Source organism: Entelurus aequoreus, linkage group LG09, assembly GCF_033978785.1.
Source record: "Entelurus aequoreus isolate RoL-2023_Sb linkage group LG09, RoL_Eaeq_v1.1, whole genome shotgun sequence".
Lineage (NCBI taxonomy): Eukaryota > Metazoa > Chordata > Actinopteri > Syngnathiformes > Syngnathidae > Entelurus > Entelurus aequoreus.
Genome location: NC_084739.1, coordinates 33,585,566 through 33,605,203, shown reverse-complemented (window position 1 = coordinate 33,605,203; position 19,638 = coordinate 33,585,566). Strand labels below are relative to the sequence as shown.

The 19,638-nt window shown below is 43.2% G+C and overlaps 1 protein-coding gene across 3 annotated transcripts; it reads right to left on the bottom strand.

The window, feature by feature from the left end:
- Positions 1-13,321: 13,321 nt before the first annotated feature.
- LOC133657367 (uncharacterized) lies at positions 13,322-18,963 on the bottom strand. Of its 3 annotated transcripts, none has more exons than XM_062058624.1 (11): positions 18,898-18,963; positions 18,675-18,829; positions 17,502-17,612; positions 17,267-17,381; positions 16,240-17,090; positions 15,885-16,071; positions 15,521-15,769; positions 15,231-15,355; positions 14,816-14,862; positions 14,583-14,731; positions 13,322-14,455 (listed from the first exon to the last, which is right to left on the bottom strand). In XM_062058624.1, exons 2-11 carry the CDS (start codon positions 18,825-18,827, stop codon positions 14,268-14,270), a joined length of 2,175 nt encoding a protein of 724 aa, XP_061914608.1. In that variant the 5' UTR covers positions 18,828-18,829; positions 18,898-18,963; the 3' UTR covers positions 13,322-14,267. The 3 variants fall into 3 exon arrangements, with proteins under 3 accessions (XP_061914608.1, XP_061914607.1, XP_061914609.1); XM_062058625.1 differs by having other exon boundaries at positions 13,323-14,455; positions 16,240-16,440; positions 16,507-17,090; positions 18,675-18,962; XM_062058623.1 differs by having other exon boundaries at positions 18,675-18,962.
- Between the last annotated feature and the right edge of the window lie 675 nt (positions 18,964-19,638).

Sequence of the window (19,638 nt, the reverse complement as noted above, 5' to 3'; positions counted from 1 at the left end):
AACAGCCTGGAATGTACACTTTATGCATGGTGTAGGTTTCCAACTTTTGCCAAGAGTGTGCATATTGGTGCAGGTGAGAATGAGCAAGCAGCTGCTGTTGGTATGTCATATGAAAAAGAGTTGGTTTTGGCCTGGTTTGTACAGCAGACAATGACCAGTTTTGCTTAAGTTGTTTTACTAATGTTTTTGTTGTGGTTACGGCCGACAATAAACAGTCTTGCTCAGTAAAGTGATTCATAGAATTCCTGTCTCAACAGACGTTACAATAATTGAACAATGTTGACAACCATTGTTTTATCTTTGTCACGACCAGAACAGGACTCTGAACACAGATGCAGGATTTTCAAAAACATATATTTATTCTGAACAGGGAGGGGTCCAAAACGGGAAAAACAAAACAGGCTATCAAAAACAGCACTAACCTGATCTCTAAACTAACAAAAATATCAATAAACTCAAAACGCTCCAGCTGCGGAGGGAAAAAAGGTGCTATGAATACGATATGCAAAATACAACAAAAAGCGCTCCAATGGAGGAAATGCTAGGAAGCTTAATATTACCTGACAAAAAGGTCTACAAACAAATGATCTCCCGTGGGTCAAAAGGTACAAAGACATGGCAATGGCTGTGAACAGGACTGTGGCAAGGGAACGCTGGAGGTACGCACAAGACGATACGAAACACTGGCACAGGACAAGAGGAGGACGAGACATTTCTACACATGAGGGAGGGTGACACAGGTGGGCACAATCAGGCAATCAGGAGAGACATCAGACCAGTGAAACAGGAGGAAAGGCAAGTGACCTGAAACAAGAGGGAGAGTTAACCTTTCAAAATAAAACAGGAAATGACAAAACAACATGAAACCAGACGAAACACAGACAAGACTTTACCCAGGTGAGACAATCTTGTTGTCACCTGTCACTCGCAGTTGTATTGCACAATCATACAGAAGAAATTGTTATGTGTTTAGTTTTTAGAGTTCAGATGGGATTTGATTTTGTACGCGGCATAGAGTTGTTGTGCGCAGACGACGCATGAGCTGTGCGCGATTGCGCAGGCACGCACCTTAGAGCGTATGTTGGCAGCACATCATGCACCCATTGCCGTTTGTTTAGTTTTGTTCTATTAGTTCCACTACCTCAGTTCTGTTTTCAGCACCCCTGGGGGTGTGTTTTGGTTACCATGGGTGCTGACAAGTTACACCTGCCTCTGATTAGTGTCCGGGATGCTCACCTGCTGCCGGGCACTAACCAGAGAGCTACTTATTCCCGTTTCTCGCCACGCTCGGTCTGGCTTCCTTGTTTGCTTTATGCAACAGTCACGTCGGATGTTTACCTTGCTTCTCGTTTCCTATGCTTGTTTATCCTTTTGCTTCCTGTGCTAAGTTTCGGCATGTGTCTCTTTTGTTTGTTTCCTGTATGTTTGTATTTCATTGAATGATTTATGGACATTAAATGCAGCACAATGGCGTGTGTGTCCCTGAGTTTTTATTCAGTCCTGTCACTTTCACAAATGACTCTTTCTAAATATAAATGGCACATCAGATTTAAAATGAATAAAAGTGGGTAATTTAAGTTTATTTTAAAAGCCTTGCAACAAGCAAATAGCACTGATTCAATGGAATGAATTCAGTAGATTTACAACCAAAGTGTTGTATCAGTCGTGTACAGTTTATTTCTAACCCCTTATTGTCGGTTACTCTTTTTGTAGTGTGTATTAAAAGCTTTATAGGAGCATATTTCTAATTAATAATTTGGGCTCACCACAAAAGTACACAGTGAGGTGCATACAGCTAACTAACTAGCTCTATTCATCACCTAAGCAGTCCACTGTATAGCCAGTAATAATCCTTTATTATTCAAAAAGATGGATTTCCCTTTGATACAAAACATCACAGCTTATTCATAAACTCTCTCAGGCACATAAGCTATTGGCCATTGCTCTGATGTAGTGGCACAATTTGAATCAGCGACACGCAGTGATTGATGTTCAGCGCTGATGGGCATTGGCACTGCTGCTTGGCGCGACCCAGCAGAGGGCCATCAATGGAGAGGGGCAACAGCTGGCCTGAATAACATTTGCTGTCAAGAATGACAGAAACCTGGCTTTAACACACATTACACCCCACAGGCCACCCACAGCACTTTGGTCTTGTACTGGATTTATGTACCTGTTGTCCGAAAGATACAATAAAATGCTCAAATACAACAATTGTGATAAAATTATGTGATATTATGGAAGTCCAACTTGTTCTCTCTAATACATACTCAGATCAAATGTTCCAATCCCCATCTGGCCACCTCTGTGCAGAATATGCAAGGTTGGCAAAGTTTTTTTTCTGGGTACTTCCAAAAACATAATGTTATTATGTTAATTGGAATGTTAGTAATTGTGAGTGTGCATCTCAAAAATGCAGAGACGGAACCGAGCAAACAGTCAATACTTTTTTAATATTGAGGTGGAATAAAACAACAAAAGGCCATGGCGGCGAAAAAAGTAATATGTTAAAATACCACTGATAGTCACACACACACTAGGTGTGGTGAAATTACTCTCTGCGTTTGACCCATCCCCTTGTTCTACCTCCTGGGAGGTGAGGGGAGCAGTGAGCAGCAGCAGTGGTCGCGCTCGGTAATGGGTCCCATTTTTATAGTCTTTGGTATGACTCGGCCGGGGTTTGCAACTCACGACGTACCGATCTCAGGGCTGACACTCTAACCTCTAGGCCACTGAGCAGGTTAGAGAGGTTAAATGGTAAAGAGCACACCATGAAAAACAAAGGCAATACAACAATTTAGGTGCGTAAGGCAAGCTGGAGACTGGTCAGACCTGACGAAGACAAAGTTCAGATGACCATGGTCAAGAAGGCAGCGTCCCTCACGGACATCTAAGGGCAACTTGTGAGGTGCCGGTGCCAGCCGGCTGTGGTCACTCAGCTTTAAATAGCCGGCGACTAATTGGGATCAGGTGTGGCCAGTCTGCTAGAGCCAGTAGCACGCCACTCAGCAGGAGAGAGAGAGAAAAGAAAGCGAAGAGAGCAGGGACAGAATGTAACATGGAGTCTATAATTGTACAAAGGTGTGAATAGATGTTATTTTATATGTACCCTGCCACCTGCGTTGTCTTGTTGTTATTCTTTGTACTATGCTGAACGTGTGCGTTCCTAATTTTAACATCAACCTGCTGAGGAACTGGAGATGAAAATGACCATTGGCTATAATCTCACATTTTTTACATGTCAAATGTTCCTTAATTTATATTTTGGTTAAAAACCAGCTTGTGCCATTTTAAATTTTTCTGACTTTGGAGGTTATACTGGATTTAGATTTTTGTTTGTGGTATTGTGTCCAGTTTTGGGAATTACACTTGTTTTAGTTGTATTTGCAGTGAAGAAACAGATTAATTATCAATCAATCAAAAAATCAATCAATTCCTTTATTGTCATTGTCATAATAATACAAGTTATACATACATCAATCAATCAATCAATGTTTATTTATATAGCCCTAAATCACAAGTGTCTCAAAGGGCTGTACAAGCCACAACGACATCCTCGGTACAGAGCCCACATACGGGCAAGGAAAACTCACCCCAGTGGGACGTCAATGTGAATGACTATGAGAAACCTTGGAGAGGACCGCATATGTGGGTAACCCCCCCCTCTAGGGGAGACCGAAAGCAATGGATGTCGAGTGGGTCTGACATAATATTGTGAAAGTCCAGTCCACAGTGGATCCAACACATCAGCGAAAGTCCAGTCCATAGTGGGGCCAGCAGGAACCATCCCGAGCGGAGACGGGTCAGCAGAGTAGAGATGTCCCCAACCGATGCACAGGCTAGCGGTCCACCCCGGGTCCCGACTCTGGACAACCAGCACTTCATCCGTGGTCACCGGACCTGTGCAACTCCCCCTCCATAAGGGAGAGGGAAGCAGAGGAGAAAAGAAAAGAAAAGAAACGGCAGATCAACTGGTCTAAAAAGGGGGTCTATTTAAAGGCTAGAGTATACAAATGAGTTTTAAGATGGGACTTAAATGCTTCTACTGAGGTAGCATCTCTAACTTTCACCGGGAGGGCATTCCATAGTATTGGAGCCCGAATAGAAAACGCTCTATAGCCCGCAGACTTTTTTTGGGCTCTGGGAATCACTAATAAGCCGGAGTTCTTTGAACGCAGATTTCTTGTCGGGACATATGGTACAATACAATCGGCAAGATAGGCAGGAGCTTGACCGTGTAGTATTTTATACGTAAGTAGTAAAACCTTAAAGTCGCATCTTAAGTGCACAGGAAGCCAGTGCAAGTGAGCCAGTATAGGCGTAATATGATCAAACTTTCTTGTTTTTGTCAAAAGTCTTGCAGCCACATTTTGTACCAACTGTAATCTTTTAATGCTAGACATAGGGAGGCCCGAAAATAATCCGTTACAGTAATCGAGACGAGATGTAACGAACGCATGAATAATGATCTCAGCTTCGCTTGTGGACAAAATGGAACGAATTTTAGCGATATTACGCAGATTAAATATGGCCGTTTTAGTAACACTCTTAATGTGTGACTCAAACGAGAGATTTGGGTCGAAGATAATACCCAGATTCTTTACCGAGTCGCCTTGTGTAATTGGTTGGTTGTCAAATGTTAAGGTGGTGTTATTAAATAGATGTCGGTGTTGAGCAGGACCGATAATCAGCATTTCCGTTTTCTTAGCGTTGAGTTGCAAAAAGTTAGTGGACATCCATTGTTTAATTTCATTAAGACACGCCTCCAGCTGACTACAATCCGGCGTGTTGGTCAGCTTTAGGGGCATGTAGAGTTGGGTGTCATCAGCATAACAGTGAAAGCTAACACCGTATTTGCGTATGATGTCACCTAGCGGCAGCATGTAAATACTAAAGAGTGCAGGGCCAAGAACCGAACCCTGGGGAACTCCGCACGTTACCTTAACATAGTCCGAGGTCACATTGTTATGGGAGACACACTGCATCCTGTCAGTAAGATAAGAGTTAAACCAAGACAAGGCTAAGTCTGACATCCCAATACGCGTTTTGATACGCTCTAATAAAATATTATGATCAACAGTATCGAAAGCGGCGCTAAGATCAAGAAGCAGCAACATAGATGACGCATCAGAATCCATCGTTAGCAATAGATCATTAGTCATTTTTGCGAGGGCTGTCTCCGTAGAGAGAGTTGCCCTGAAACCGGATTGAAAATGTTCACAGAGATTGTTAGACGTTAAGTGTTCATTTAGCTGCTGTGCAACAATTTTTTCGAGGATTTTCGAGATAAACGGAAGGTGGGACACCGGCCGGTAGTTTACCATGAGGTCAGGATCGAGGTTAGGTCTTTTGAGTAGAGGATGAATAACCGCTTTTTTTAATGCTAGGGGAACAGTGCCAGAGGAAAGTGATAAGTTTATAATATTTAACACTGATGGACCTAATAATACAAAAAGCTCCTTAATAAGTTTCCCAGGAATTGGGACAAGTAAACATGTTGTTTGTTTTGTCCCATTTACACATTTTAACAATTCCTCCAATGTTATTTCATCAAAGAGAGAGAAACTATTTTGAAGGGCAGTGTCCGTCGTATATACAGTCGTATCTGTGTTAATAGAACCCAATTGTAGCTGGGATGCATTGTCTTTAATCTCTTTTCTAATGAGTTCAATTTTCTTATTAAAGAAATTCATAAAGTCATCTGCTGAGTGGGTGGAGCTACTGGGAGGAGTCCCTTGTTGGGTTAGCGATGCTACTGTACTAAACAAAAATTTAGGATCATTTTTGTTGAGGTGGATGAGATTTGAGTAATATTTAGCTTTAGCTGAGGTAAGCATGCGTTTATAAGTTATTAAACTATCACTCCAAGCTTGATGGAAAACCTCAAGTTTAGTTGCACGCCATTTGCGTTCCAGCTTTCTACATGATAATTTATGGGCTTTAGTTTCTTCTGTAAACCATGGGGTACGCCTTTTAGGGGCCCTTTTTAGCTTTAGCGGTGCTACACTATCAATGGTGTCGCGCAGGGCGACGTTAAAGTTGTTAGTGAGGTTATCAATAGAGCCGACATAATTTGGGAATGGTGCCATTACCGAAGGCAGTAGGTCAGCAAGAGTCGTCGTTGTGGCAGCATTAATGTTGCGGCTGCTATAGTAGTTATTATTATCTACCCTTCGACCTGTTCGGCATGGGTAACCCTGCCAGGAGTACAAGACTCCAGCCGACATAGCTCTAGGGGTCATGGAGACGCGCAAAGTGCCCCACCACGATAAGGTGGTGATCCCGTCGGGACACAGCTCAGAGCCCTTTGGTGTGAAAACTGGAGTGAAGCAGGGCTGTGTGCTGGCTCCAGTTCTCTTCAACATCTTCCTCGTCTGTGTCACAACACTGCTACGTAGGGAGATGGAGGAGCAGGCTGGAGTTACCATAGACTTCAGGCTTGATGGTAACCTGTTTAACATCAGGAGGCTACAGGCAACTACCAAGCTGACCTCAGAAACCATCATTGAACTGCAATGCGCCGATGACTGTGCCCTGGTTGCCCATACACCACAGGCTCTGCAAAACATCCTCTCGGCAGCTGTAACTGCATATACCAGAATGGGACTGACGATCAACACCCAGAAGACAGAGGTACTCTGTCAGTCCAGTGCTGACCTCCCACAATACCCCACAATAACCCTCACAGCAGCAGGGCAACAGCTGCTCACGGTGCCCACCTTCAAATACCTGGGGAGCATAATGTCTGACACCTGCTCAATGGATGACGAGATCCAGAACCGCCTCAAGCAAGCATCAGCATCTTTTGGTCGTCTAAAGAGAAGGGTTTTTCAGAATAGCAACCTCAAACTCCACACCAAAGTGCTGGTCAGAGCAGTATGCATCACTGCATTACTGTACGGATGTGAGGCATGGAATATCTACAGCCGCCATCCGAGAAGCCTGGAGACCTTCCATGTAAGATGTCTGCAGAAGATCCTTGGCATCACATGGAAGGACAGAGTGCCGCACACAGAAGTGTTGGAGAGGGCAGGCAGCTGCAGCGTGGAGTCCATCATGACCCAACATCAACTCAGGTGGTTGGGGCATGTCATCCGAATGCCCAGCCATAGACTCCCACGCAGAATCCTCTATGGTCAGTTACACCTTGGCCAACGCAGTGCTGGTGGGCAGAAGAAGCGGTTCAAAGACCAAATGAAGACCACACTGAAGAGATGCCAGATCAACCCCTCTTCACTGGAGGAACTTGCTTCCTGCCGAGACCTCTGGCGCTCCCACTCCTCACAGGGAGTGGATTATATAGAGGAACAGCGCACACAACACCGTGCAGCAAAGCGTGCGAAGAGGCATGCTCGCCAAGCCACCCCTGCTCCCCCCAGCACCTCCTTCACATGCCCGGTCTGTAACTGCATCTGTGGATCCAGGATCGGACTGTTCAAACATCAGCAGACTCACAAATAAAAGAAGATGGTCATCATCGCATCGATGGACAACCATAAGTAAGCAAGTTATTATTATTATTATTAGTTTGTTGACAATGAGTCAGAACTTCGAATTTTATAAGGTAATGATCGGACATTACTTTAGTGTACGGGAGTATCGTAACTTTAGAGGTGGTGACACTCCTGACAAGCACTAGATCTATCGTATTACCGTTGCGATGCGTGGGTTCATTTATTATTTGTGTAAGACCACAGCTATCAATTATAGTCTGGAGCGCCACGCACGGAGGGTCCGATGGGGTATTCATATGGATATTAAAGTCCCCCATTATGATTATATTGTCGGTGTGCGTCACTAGATCAGCAACAAACTGAGAATTCACTGATAAAGTCCGAATAGGGCCCAAGGGGGCGGTAGATAACAGCCAGGTGGAGAGGCAGCGGTGTGACAAACCTCATAGTGAGCACCTCAAATGAGTTATATTTATTATTTACGATAGGTGTAAGATTAAAGTTTTCATTGTATATTAGTGCGACACCCCCTCCCCTTTTAAGAGGACGGGCAACATGTGCATTCGTATAGTTAGGAGGAGATGCCTCATTCAGCGCAAAAGAATCGTCTGGTTTGAGCCAGGTCTCAGCGAGACCAACGACGTCAAGTTTGTTGTCTCTAATGACCTCATTAACTAATAACGTTTTGGAAGATAATTATCTTATGTTTAAAAAGCCCATATTATAGGTACCGGGCTGTTTTGAGGATTGTTTGTTGAATTATCCGAAGTAGCAATATTAATAATGTTGCGTTTATTATGCGCAGTGCACTTTAAATAGTTTCGACCATATCTAGGAATTGATACGACGGGAATTTTCAGATTGCTTGCTTGGTGCAGCGATAAATTGAACGCATCATAGTTAGCCACCTCAGTAGATTGTATGTCTGCCTCTGACACAGTCACAAAAGAAAAAACATTATGTGAGTTGTGTTTTATTCTAAGAGAATTGCTATGTGTGCAGGGATTATCCAGCCTGGCGCCGGCTAGTGCTAGTTTAAATGACTTCTTACCAGGACACTCCACGCTTCTTTGAGGATTAGCCTTTCGCTTTGTTGTTAGCCCCGCTCGGCATCCCCGCTTCTGCTTCCGATCACACCGCTTACGTCTCCTCCATTGACGGTCCCCGCTAGTACTTGATTTCGCTGATTCAAAGGCCGCTCGATGTAGCCCGCAAAGTATTCCCATGCTAGCGAGGAGGCACCGTACATGCATCTTTCAGTCTATAACGACCCGATTCATCCACATCCAGAATTGTCTGTCGGTCGTATGTGATCACAGAGTGTCCACGCTTTGAGCCAGCCATGAAATAGACAGAATTGACGGGTATTTTTGCCAAATCGCTCTACACTCCCAAGAGCGTTTGCAAGCCGCTGCCTTTAGGGCGCCGCCACATGCCAACAAGATTTTGTTAGTGCGTAGTCTAGCGGCATAGAAAGTGCATTGATGTGCAGATTGCTCCAGCTTAGTTGTCCCCTGGCTTATTCATAGGCAGTCCAATGACAGTAGTTTTCAGTAGCATTGTAAAGAAGAGTGAGAGAAGGGGAGGGATGCGAACAGTCAGATGTTTGAAAAGTGTCAGGCTTGTCACTGACAGTTTGGTTATGTGTAGGTTTTTCCTCTGTGTTTTATTTCCTGTCAGGGCTTTTTTTTGGTTCCTTTTCCTGCACGTCTCCCTGAGCGCTTGTTTCCCTCACCTGTGCCTGATTGGTTGTCTGGCACACCTGGTGGCAATTGCCAATCAGGCTACTATTATACCTGCCTCGCCCTCCAGTCAGTGCTGGAGTATTGATAGCTGTTTGCAGTTTGCTGTCTCCTAGTTCCTCGTTTCCAGTTTGCCTGTTTCCTGGTTCCTGTGTGCTGTCACCTTTTTTCCTGGTATACTGTAATGTGTTATCCTGGTTCTTAGTTTGTTTTTTCCCTGCACTTTGGACATTAAAATCATGTTTTCCTGCATCAAGCCTGCCATCTCTGCATCTTGGGGTTCGTCACCACCTTTTCCTGACAAAGTTAAAGTTAAAGTACCAATGATTGTCACACACACATTAGGTGTGGTGATATGTGTCCTCTGCATTTGACCCATCCCCTTGTTCACCCCCTGGGAGGTGAGGGGAGCAGTGAGCAGCAGCGGTGGCCGCACTCGTGAATCATTTTGGTGATTTAACCCCCAAATTCCAACCCTTGATGCTGAGTGCCAAGCAGGGAGGTAATGGGTCCCATGTTTATAGTCTTTGGTATGACTAAGAACTAATAACAACAAAGAGTGTTTTGTCGTTGTTGCAGCAATGCAATGTTCAGGGCACAATTATTGAGGTGATTAAAAGTGAAGTATTAAGATGGACGGGAACAGTAAAGGGTCAGGCTAGCATATCACAACGAAAAAAACGTATGTCAGGACACTACAGATGACGCAATTAGACTTAGACTTCCTTTTATTGTCATTCAAATTTGAACTTTACAGTACAGATAAGAATGAAATTTCGTTGCATTAGCTCGTTGTGGAACAGGATAAAATAGCAATAAGGTGCAGAGTGTTCGCATTTACAAAAACAGGTGCAGATATAAATAGATTACTGTACAGATAAATATATTGCACTCTTGCACATGCATCCACGTTTATGGATGTATGTTATATTGTCTTTATATTGCAGCGAGTTAACCCGTTTTTTGGGAGAATTGAGGGGATTATCATGAAGCTGCATGCGCTGCTGAACTCTTTTTATAAGAGCTCCGGTGAGTAGGGACCAGGTCAGATTGACCGTTATCTTCACCCCAGCTGCCAGCTGTTGCACCTCTGCATTGTACGCTGTCTCGTCATTGTTATTAATCAGCCCCAGCACCTTGGTGTCGTTGGCTTATTTGACAGTGAGGTTTGATGGTGTAGAGGCTATGCAGTCATGTGTGAGGAGGGTGAAGAGCACTGGGCTTAGCACACAGCCATGTGGGGCACCGGTGTTGATAGCGGGTGTGGTAGAAATTATGTATAGAATTAAATTGTGTATTAATTATGTCCACTTCAGGGTTGCTTGTCTAATATTGAGGCATGTATTCAGGTACGAAGCATCAATTTATGTCCCCCCCATTTCACCCTAAACCCAACGTCACCGCCCCATACACACACTAAAGGCTTGGTTAAGTAAAAGTTTGCGTGTACTAAAAAATTTGCACATTTGATAGCACACGCAAAGATTATCTATTAAATGTGTGCAAAGTGGATTGTGTGTGTTAAGTGAGCAAAATAAGGCTTGCAATCCCTTTTGAATCTCAGTCTTCAATAATATGCAAGATATATGCTGATCATCAAAATGCCTACAATACTCGGAGGAGAAAATGCAAATGTATTTATTTAGCAAACGCAATGTGATTTATCGCCCTGCGATGAGTTGGCGACTTGTCCAGGGTGTACCCCGCCTACCGCCCGAATGCAGCTGAGATAGGCTCCAGCACCCCCCGTGACCCTGAAAGGGACAAGCGGTAGAACAGGGGTCACCAACGCAGTGCCCGCGGGCACCAGGTAGCCCGTAAGGACCAGATGAGTCGCCCGCTCGCCTGTTCTAAAAATAGCTCAAATAGCAGCACTTATCAGTGAGCTGGCATTTACAGAGGAAAAAAGTGCTGCACTTTCCCTCTATGCAGATGGTGCTGAAAGACAATGCTTCTGCATCTGAGGCTTTTGACAAAGTTGCAGAAAAGAACTCTCAGGTCATAAACAGAGTTGGGCAAGAGTTTGAGAACAGGTTTTGTGACCTGGATCAGTTTGAGCCATATATGTCAGTCATTTCTAATCCTTTCATGAATGTGGACATATCATGCATTGCTGAGCAGTTAAGTGCTACATTCAGCCTGGATGCTGAACAGGTGGAGATTGAAATTGTAACACTGCAAAATGACCTCCACCTCCAAGCCCACCAGGCTGCACCAAACTTTTGGTGCCTTGTTGACACAGAAAAGTACAGTGGTGTATGCGCAGCAGCTATGAAGGTTGCAAGCCTGTTTGGTTCAACTTATCTTTGTGAATCAGCCTTTTCTGACATGAACTTCATCAAGAAAAAACACAGAACACGCCTCACTGATGCACATCTGCAAGACTCACTCAGAGTTGCAGTGTCAAGTTACACACCAGAGTACAACACACTAGTTAACAGCATGCAATGCCAGGCTTCCCACTAACTGACAAAGAAACAGATAACAGATTTGGTGTCCATTTCAAAGTGTGACATGGTTTATTTAAAAATTTGAGAGTTAACTTTTGTATTTTACATGAGTTATTATTTGTACAAACAAAAAAGTAATTCGTGATTTGTTAAAAAATGTTAGTGGCTAGCTAGTTAAAATGGGATATTGTGATTTCACAAGACTGTCTTAGAAGTGATCATTTGAAAATGTTCAATTTGAAAAATGTGCACTTAGAGAAAATATAAAAATAAAGTGTTGCATATTGATATTTATCTGTTTATATATATATTTATTGTGAGAAATTATTAAGATGATCAGTGTTTCCACAAAGATAAATATCATTAATCATTAATAATAACATAGAGTTAAAGGTAAATTGAGCAAATTGGCTATTTCTGGCAATTTATTTAAGTGTGTATCAAACTGGTAGCCCTTCGCATTAAAGGCCTACTGAAATGATTTTTTTTTATTTAAACGGGGATAGCAGATCTATTCTATGTGTCATACTTGATCATTTCGCGATATTGCCATATTTTTGCTGAAAGGATTTAGAATAGAAAAACGACGATAAAGATCGCAACTTTTGGTATCTGACAAAAAAAAGCCTTGCCCCTACCGGAAGTAGCGTGACGTAGACAATTGAACATATCCGCAAAGCTCCCTATTGTTTGCAATGATGGCCGCCAGATCTGAGAGCGATTCTGACCGAGATAGCGACGATTTCTCCATTAATTTGAGCGAGGATGAAAGATTTGTGGATGAGGAAAGTGCAAGTGAAGGACTAGTGGGGAGTGGAAGCGATTCAGATAGGGAAGAAGCTGTGAGAGGGATAGAGCCATACCGCTTTGAACCTGACGCTGATGAAGACGGTCAGGAGGACGCTGCTGCTATTGATGCTGGAGGAGCACACGACATAGATCGCCTTGAGAATACAGAATGGTAATATTTTATTTATTTATAGACTAGTTTTAGTTTGTGGCCTAGTCTTGCACTGTTACTGTTAGTGTTACAACTTACACCCCAGGCCTATCTATACACTAAGTATCTATCATTGACACAATGTGTTACTGTTAGTGTTACAACTTACACCCCAGGCCTATCTATACACTAAGTATCTATCATTGACACAATGTCAAACCTAATTAATTACCCATTATTTATATGGGCCACAGCTCCATATACCGGCAATACTAAAAATATGCATGCAGATTAATAAGATCCACAACAAGACAATGATAATATTAATTATTCCACATGTTTGCAGATTGCAGGTGTCAATAATATGAATTGATTTACAAATATTATGAACATTTCTATTTCCAGGTGTACATGTCAAAACTGTGTGAACATGGAGACAGTGGCTGAGTGTGTCTGCTGTAGTGAAATAGAGGCAGTGACCAGAACGATGGAGGAGGAGGGGGTGAAGACGTGCATCATAGACCACCATGGCTTTCCATCTGTGTGTCTGGATGAATGGGTGCTGCAGACAGCGTATAACGCCTACAAACAGCAATATGGCGTGCTGCAGCAACAGCAAAATGAGTGAGGCACTAATAAGTTTAAATAATTCTTTATTCTATCAACCTTTGGAAGATAAGTCAGAAATGAGCACTTTCTTATCTTATTCTTATTCTGTGAAATGTACTGTGCTACAATGCACATGACATTATATATCATAGAAGTATTACATAGATGGACCGTAGATGTCAACAATATTTACAATTTACTGCAACAGTAAATGACAAATGAATAGAATGCATGACAATGTCTTTTGAATCTCAGAGAACAGTGAGTCACTGTGTATCCATGTCCGGATAATAACAGCTGCCATCATTTGCTACTTGCAGGCGGAGACGACACACAGCCTATCGACAGTTTGTCCGCTTCTGCTGGGGATATCTGGGAAAGGACATAAGGGTGGTACTACCAGCTTGTGTAGTACATAAGATTAGGACAACATTCCCATCGATGGACTACACGGGGTTCCAAGACGTGCAGTGACTGCAACAGAATCTACATGGCCACTGTACTTAATCAATAAAATCAATCAATCAATCAATCAGTCAATCAATCAATGTTTATTTATATAGCACTAAATCACAAATGTCTCAAAGGGCCGCACAAGCCACAACGACATCCTCGGTACAGAGCCCACACACGGGCAAGGAAAACTCACCCCAGTAGGACGTCGATGTGAATGACTATGAGAAACCTTGGAGAGGACCGCATATGTGGGTAACCCCCCCCCTCTAGGGGAGACCGAAAGCAATGGATGTCGAGTGGGTCTAACATATTAGTGAGGGTCCAGCCCATAGTGGGGCCAGCAGGAGGCCACCCCGAGCGGAGACGGGTCAGCAGCGCAGATGTCCCCAACCGATGCACAGGCGAGCGGTATACCCCGGGTCCCAACTCTGGACAGCCAGCACTTCATCCATGGTCACCGGAATAACCCCTCCACGTGTGGGGGGGGGGCAGAGGAGAAAAGAAAAGAAACGGCAGATCAACTGGTCTAAAAAGGGGGTCTATTTAAAGGCTAGAGTATACAAATGAGTTTTAAGATGGGACTTAAATGCTTCTACTGAGGTAGCATCTCTAACTGTTACCGGGAGGGCATTTCACACTTACCGAAGCGACTCCTGTGCTTGGCGATGGCTTCCTCCTTGTCTGGCTTCTCCAGTTCATCGCAGAGGAAGGGAGGCACATCCACAGTGACGCTGAGTGGTGTTCTCTCGTCAGGGGTCTGTCTGCAGCCAGCAACAACCTCCCTGATCAAGTCATCTACGTAGCCTGCAAAATACAATTGTACATGTTCCTGCTCACAACATAATATACTCATGGAGAGTGAAACTTGACAGTATTATTATCATGATACAAAGTGTCAAGTGTTTACATGTTTTGTGTCCTCTACACTTACGGTATGTTGGCTCTGTCGCGATTTTCTTGACCACATGGCCCCCTGCTTTATACTTCGGGTAGCGTACTGCATAGCGCTCAGCACCCGCTTGTGTAGTGGCTATAGGGCGGCTCGAATTTTCGTTCCAGTGCAGCCCAGCAAGCAGGTTCCTAGGTGTGGTAACAGAATAATGTAATAATTAGTACTAAAGTATGGCACACACTAGTGACACTTAGATTAGTGTGGAAACATACCTGCACAGCATTCCGATGTATGAGAAGACATACATTTTCGGTGCGAACTGTATAAGATAAAAGACACTTTATTCAGTCATGCGTCCATACAATGTGTGTGTAAATTTATAAATTGTTTGTAAATTTGAATAAAAATGTTTGTGTATTAAACTGTTAATAGTCAGCTATTAAAGCTTGATCTCCTGCAGTAATGAAGCTGTTTTGTTTTCAATGTTAACACCACCCCAGAATTGTTTGCAATCTTTCTCACCAAGATGCCTAGCCACTATGTTGGACCTCCAACATTCTCTTGCTTACACTGACTGTATCAAGGCTTCATTTAGTATGCTCTAGTATTTTGCTCCCTGGCCACCAAAGTTCTAGTGGCAGGTGGTAACCACCGACACCACCTACAGGCGATCAGTCTAATTCTCACCTGTATGATAAGGCTATGGAACGCCTCCACCTTGGAAGTCTGGTGTTCACCCGACAGCATGGCGATATCTTTTAGCAGGGACTTGTTGTTGACCACCTCCTCCAGTTTCACTGCTGAGCGTGAACCTAAACATAAATTTAAAATAGAACAACGTTTCTACAAAAATGTTCCAGTCAACTTAAACTGGTTATTTACTTACAAGTTTATCTGAATTTTTTGACTTTCAAAAGATGTGCAGGAAAATACTGCTAGTCCCTCACTGCTTTCGGGCAACTTATTTGCCTACTCACTTTGTTTGAGCCATTTCTTTTGCCGTTGCAGTTGTCCATGAGTACAAATTGGGAAGAGGTCGCCATGGTCCTTGTGGATGTTCTGAATGTGTCGCTCCACAGACTTCCACTTGGCAACCAGAAGTTCCCCCTCTCCAGGCGGTGTAGACACTGCTGCCCAGTAGAGGTGGTTGATTATACTTTGCACCCAGGGCTTCAGGTCTTCACAGTCCTTATGCTTGACGATGGCCTTCAGTTTCTTTCCGATGGCTACAAACAGAAAAAAACAGAAATGTGTGGATTAAATACAATATCGCATTCATCTGATCACTGATATGTACACACTACTTCACAACTTGTCATGCATACAAATAATCCAACTAACATTTTGCAACATGCCAGATGTCATAGCAGTGCCGTGTATTGGGCATGTTTTCACGAATCCATTTAGCGATCTGTCTGTGTCGGTCTGTCACCAGCACCCCGACATCCAGGTCCCAGCTGATCAGCAGTTCCACCATCCTCTTCAGTCCTTCCATCTCCATATGGTAGCTGCCAAGACATTCGTTGCTCTGAAATATATATAACAGAAAAGGAATGAGCAAAGAAAAAAATGAAAAAGGGGCTTAGTATACATTGAAATGGTTAATGTTATTAGACAAATTTACTAGGATAATTCTGGAAAATCCCTTATCTGCTTATTGTGTTACTAGTGTTTTAGTGAGATTATATGGTCGTACCTGTACAACCTGAAGGTCGAGAACCACATTGGCCACAAGCTCCATTGTGGTGTAGGTACCGAACTTGGCGCTGTGTCCCGGACTGTCTGCTCGCCCATCACCACCAAGGACGAGGGGTCGGCCTTCCACCTGCAGCATGGTGAGGTGCGTCCGTTGCTGTTCCTCCCACACCTTTTTGATGGCTGGCTGCAGGATGAGCTCCTGGTGATTGAAAAATGTCCTCTTCACATGCGTGACCACTCCGATGCTGTTCAGCACTTCCAACACCTTGCCAGAAGATGCCCCAGCGAAGAGGATGCCAGCAGACAGCAGGATGTTGCCCGCGGCATAAGGGCCAATGTTTGGCTGGCTGCTCCAACTACTCCTCTGGTCACATGATGCACATTGAAGAGTCATGGTCAGCTGTGTACCGTTCGAATCCCAAGAAGGGCTTATGTCCTGGCTGCCACAGACTGGACAGTGACACCACTTGACGAGACTCTGGAGGCACGACTCAAAGATGATGTACTTCGGTTCCTTGTGGCAGCCCTCTTCACGCATCTGGTGAGTACATGGGCGATCTGGCGACCCGTCAGATTGACACGGATCCGATGTCGTTGACTCACTCGGCACATAGCTGTCATCGGAAGAACCACTAACAAAAGGCGCAGTGGGACTTGATGCTGGTCCTTCATCAAACAATGCAGGAGGTGGTCGTAGCTTGGCTTGCATTCCAGACGCACCTGGAGCTGCTATGTTAGTCTGCATCTCGGGGCTGTCAGATGGAGCTGCTACACTTGACAATGGGACTTCACTAACCCTGGCCGGCCGAGCTCTAACCCTCTCGAGGATATCTGGGGTCACCTGGTGTCCTAGCAATAAAATCAAGCACAAGTTGTTTTATATAATCTGTTAAAATTAAACTAGAATCACATAATAATTATTGTCTTTGAATCACCTAATTTATCTGTCTACTCTACTCTGCACAGGCAGCGTGCAATGTGTACTGTGATGTGCAGAATCATGTTCGTCACCGAAATAGACATACCCTTTGATCTATGATGTATTTTCCCTGTTTGGGTGCTCTTGCTATTGGTCATTGCTGTTGGTGCTGTCCCAATCGGTACCCAGTCCGTCTGGCATCCTTGTTCTCTTGTATTTCCCTGGAAATGGAGAAACAGCTACATGTAATATGGATACCTCATTTACATTAATTATGAATACTTTTGGATTGGGCTTGAACTGTAATCCATTTGAACATTGATTAGGAAAACAAATCGAACCTGATCTTGATCGCCCTCCTCATCAGGCAAATCTAGTGCCATTGCCATTGGTTCATCCACCGCATCCGCCACTGATGCCGTAGTCGTACTGTCCATGATCTGATCTATTGTCTGTAAATGTACAAATGTACAATACTTTATATTATTGTCTATTGTAATCTATTGACAGTATTGACACTATTGACAGTAATGTCAGTAAATGTACGATACTTTATACTGCAGAAGAACTTGACTAGAACTTGAAGCAATAATTATATGTAGACTATTTTATTGTTAATTTATTTCATTGTTCATGGAGTAGTCCAGTGGTTCTCAAATGGGGGTACGCGTACCCTTGGGGATACTTGAAGGTATGCCAAGGGGTACGAGAGATTTTTTTTAAATATTATAAAAATAGCAACAATTCAAAAATCCTTTATAAATATATTTATTGAATAATACTTCAACAAAATAAATGTTTAGAATTAAGTTCATGAATCCAGATGGATCTCTATTACAATCCCCAAAGAGGGCACTTTAAGTTGATGATTACTTCTATGTGTAGAAAACTTTATTTATAATTGAATCACTTGTTTATTTTTCAACAAGTTTTTAGTTATTTTTATATCTTTTTTTCCAAATAGTTCAAGAAAGACCACTACAAATGAGCATTATCTTGCACTGTTATACAATTTAATAAATCAGAAACTGATGACATAGTGCTGTATTGTTTTTCTTTTTTTCAACCAAAAATGCTTTGCTCTGATTAGGGGGTACTTGAATTAAAAAAAATGTTCACAGGGGAAAATCACTGAAAAAAGGTTGAGAACCACTGGAGTAGTCTATGACTGTGTGTCTTAGTTTTGGTTGATTGATTGAGACTTTTATTAGTAGGTTGCACAGTGAAGTACATATTCCGTACAATTGACCACTAAATGGTAACACCCCAATAAGTTTGTCAACTTGTTTAAGTCGGGGTCCACTTAAATTGATTCATGATACAGATATATACTATCATATATATACTATCATCATAATACAGTCATCACACAAGATAATCACATTGAATTATTTACATTATTTACAATCCGGGGTGTGGAGGTGGGGTGGGGGGGGTTTCAACAATTGAGAACAAAGAAATGGATATTGGAACAGTGTAGTCTGACTATGAAAACTGGAAATCAAGATTCTTACCCTCTTCCTTTCCCTTTTGGCAAATGCAGACCTCATGTGCACAGTCTGTCCGCTTGTGGAGGGGGTCGGGTGCTCCGGACTTGTCCGTGGTCTATCGAAAATAGTTGGCTTCGCACCTTTCTTCAGCACGAGTCGACGAGTGCTGATTCCCATTTCTGCCATTCGCAAGGGACCCTCTTCGAAACATGATCTTTCGAAATGTTCGCTGCATAATACACTGTACTTTGTATGTGTCGTCCAATCCAACCGTGTTCGCTTGACTTCTTTGTTCCATAGTAAAGCTTGGCCGCCATCTTTTGGGAAAAGATACAATGAAACACCGGTTGTGTTTTGGTTTGTGTTGCTACATCCAGCAGCAACACACCGCTTCCCTACAACTCTCTTTTTTGCAGTCTCCATTGTTAATTGAACAAATTTCCAAAAGATTCACCAACACAGATGTCCTGAATACTGTGGAAATTAGCGATTAAAACAGAGCTGTTTAAATTGGGAGGGACCTATTCCAAGATGACGCGTTCAACTGCCTTCGTCACGCGCATACGTCATCATACCGCGACGTTTCAGCCGGATATTTCCCGGGAAATTTTAAATGTCACTTTATAAGTTAACCCGGCCGTATTGGCATGTGTTGCAATGTTAAGATTTCATCATTGATATATAAACTATCAGACTGCGTGGTCGGTAGTAGTGGGTTTCAGTAGGCCTTTAATCAGTACCCAAGAAGTAGCTCTTGGTTTCAAAAAGGTTGGTGACCCCTGCAGTAGAAAATGGATGGATGGAATGTGATTTATCAACACTTATCCCCGTTTTGCGAGCACTGTTTAGCGTTTTATTTAGCACGTGTCAGAAGGACGTGATAACTGAAAGTTCCACACATGGTTGCAGCATCAGTGCTTGTGCTGCACAGACAGACGATGGACGGGGAATCCTCTGTCTTATGTGTGTGTCAACATTTTGGACAGTC

What these genes read in the sequence shown, in the direction of transcription:
- LOC133657367 (XM_062058623.1), bottom strand. Translation starts at nt 18,836, where the DNA reads ATGGCAGAAATGGGAATCAGCACTCGTCGACTCGTGCTGAAGAAAGGT. An exon ending in CCAAAAGGGAAAGGAAGAGG is followed by an intron (nt 17,613 to 18,674) that starts GTAAGAATCTTG and finishes GTACATTTACAG; the next exon opens with ACAATAGATCAGATCATGGA. An exon ending in TCCATAGCCTTATCATACAG is followed by an intron (nt 14,863 to 15,230) that starts GTGAGAATTAGA and finishes TATCTTATACAG; the next exon opens with TTCGCACCGAAAATGTATGT.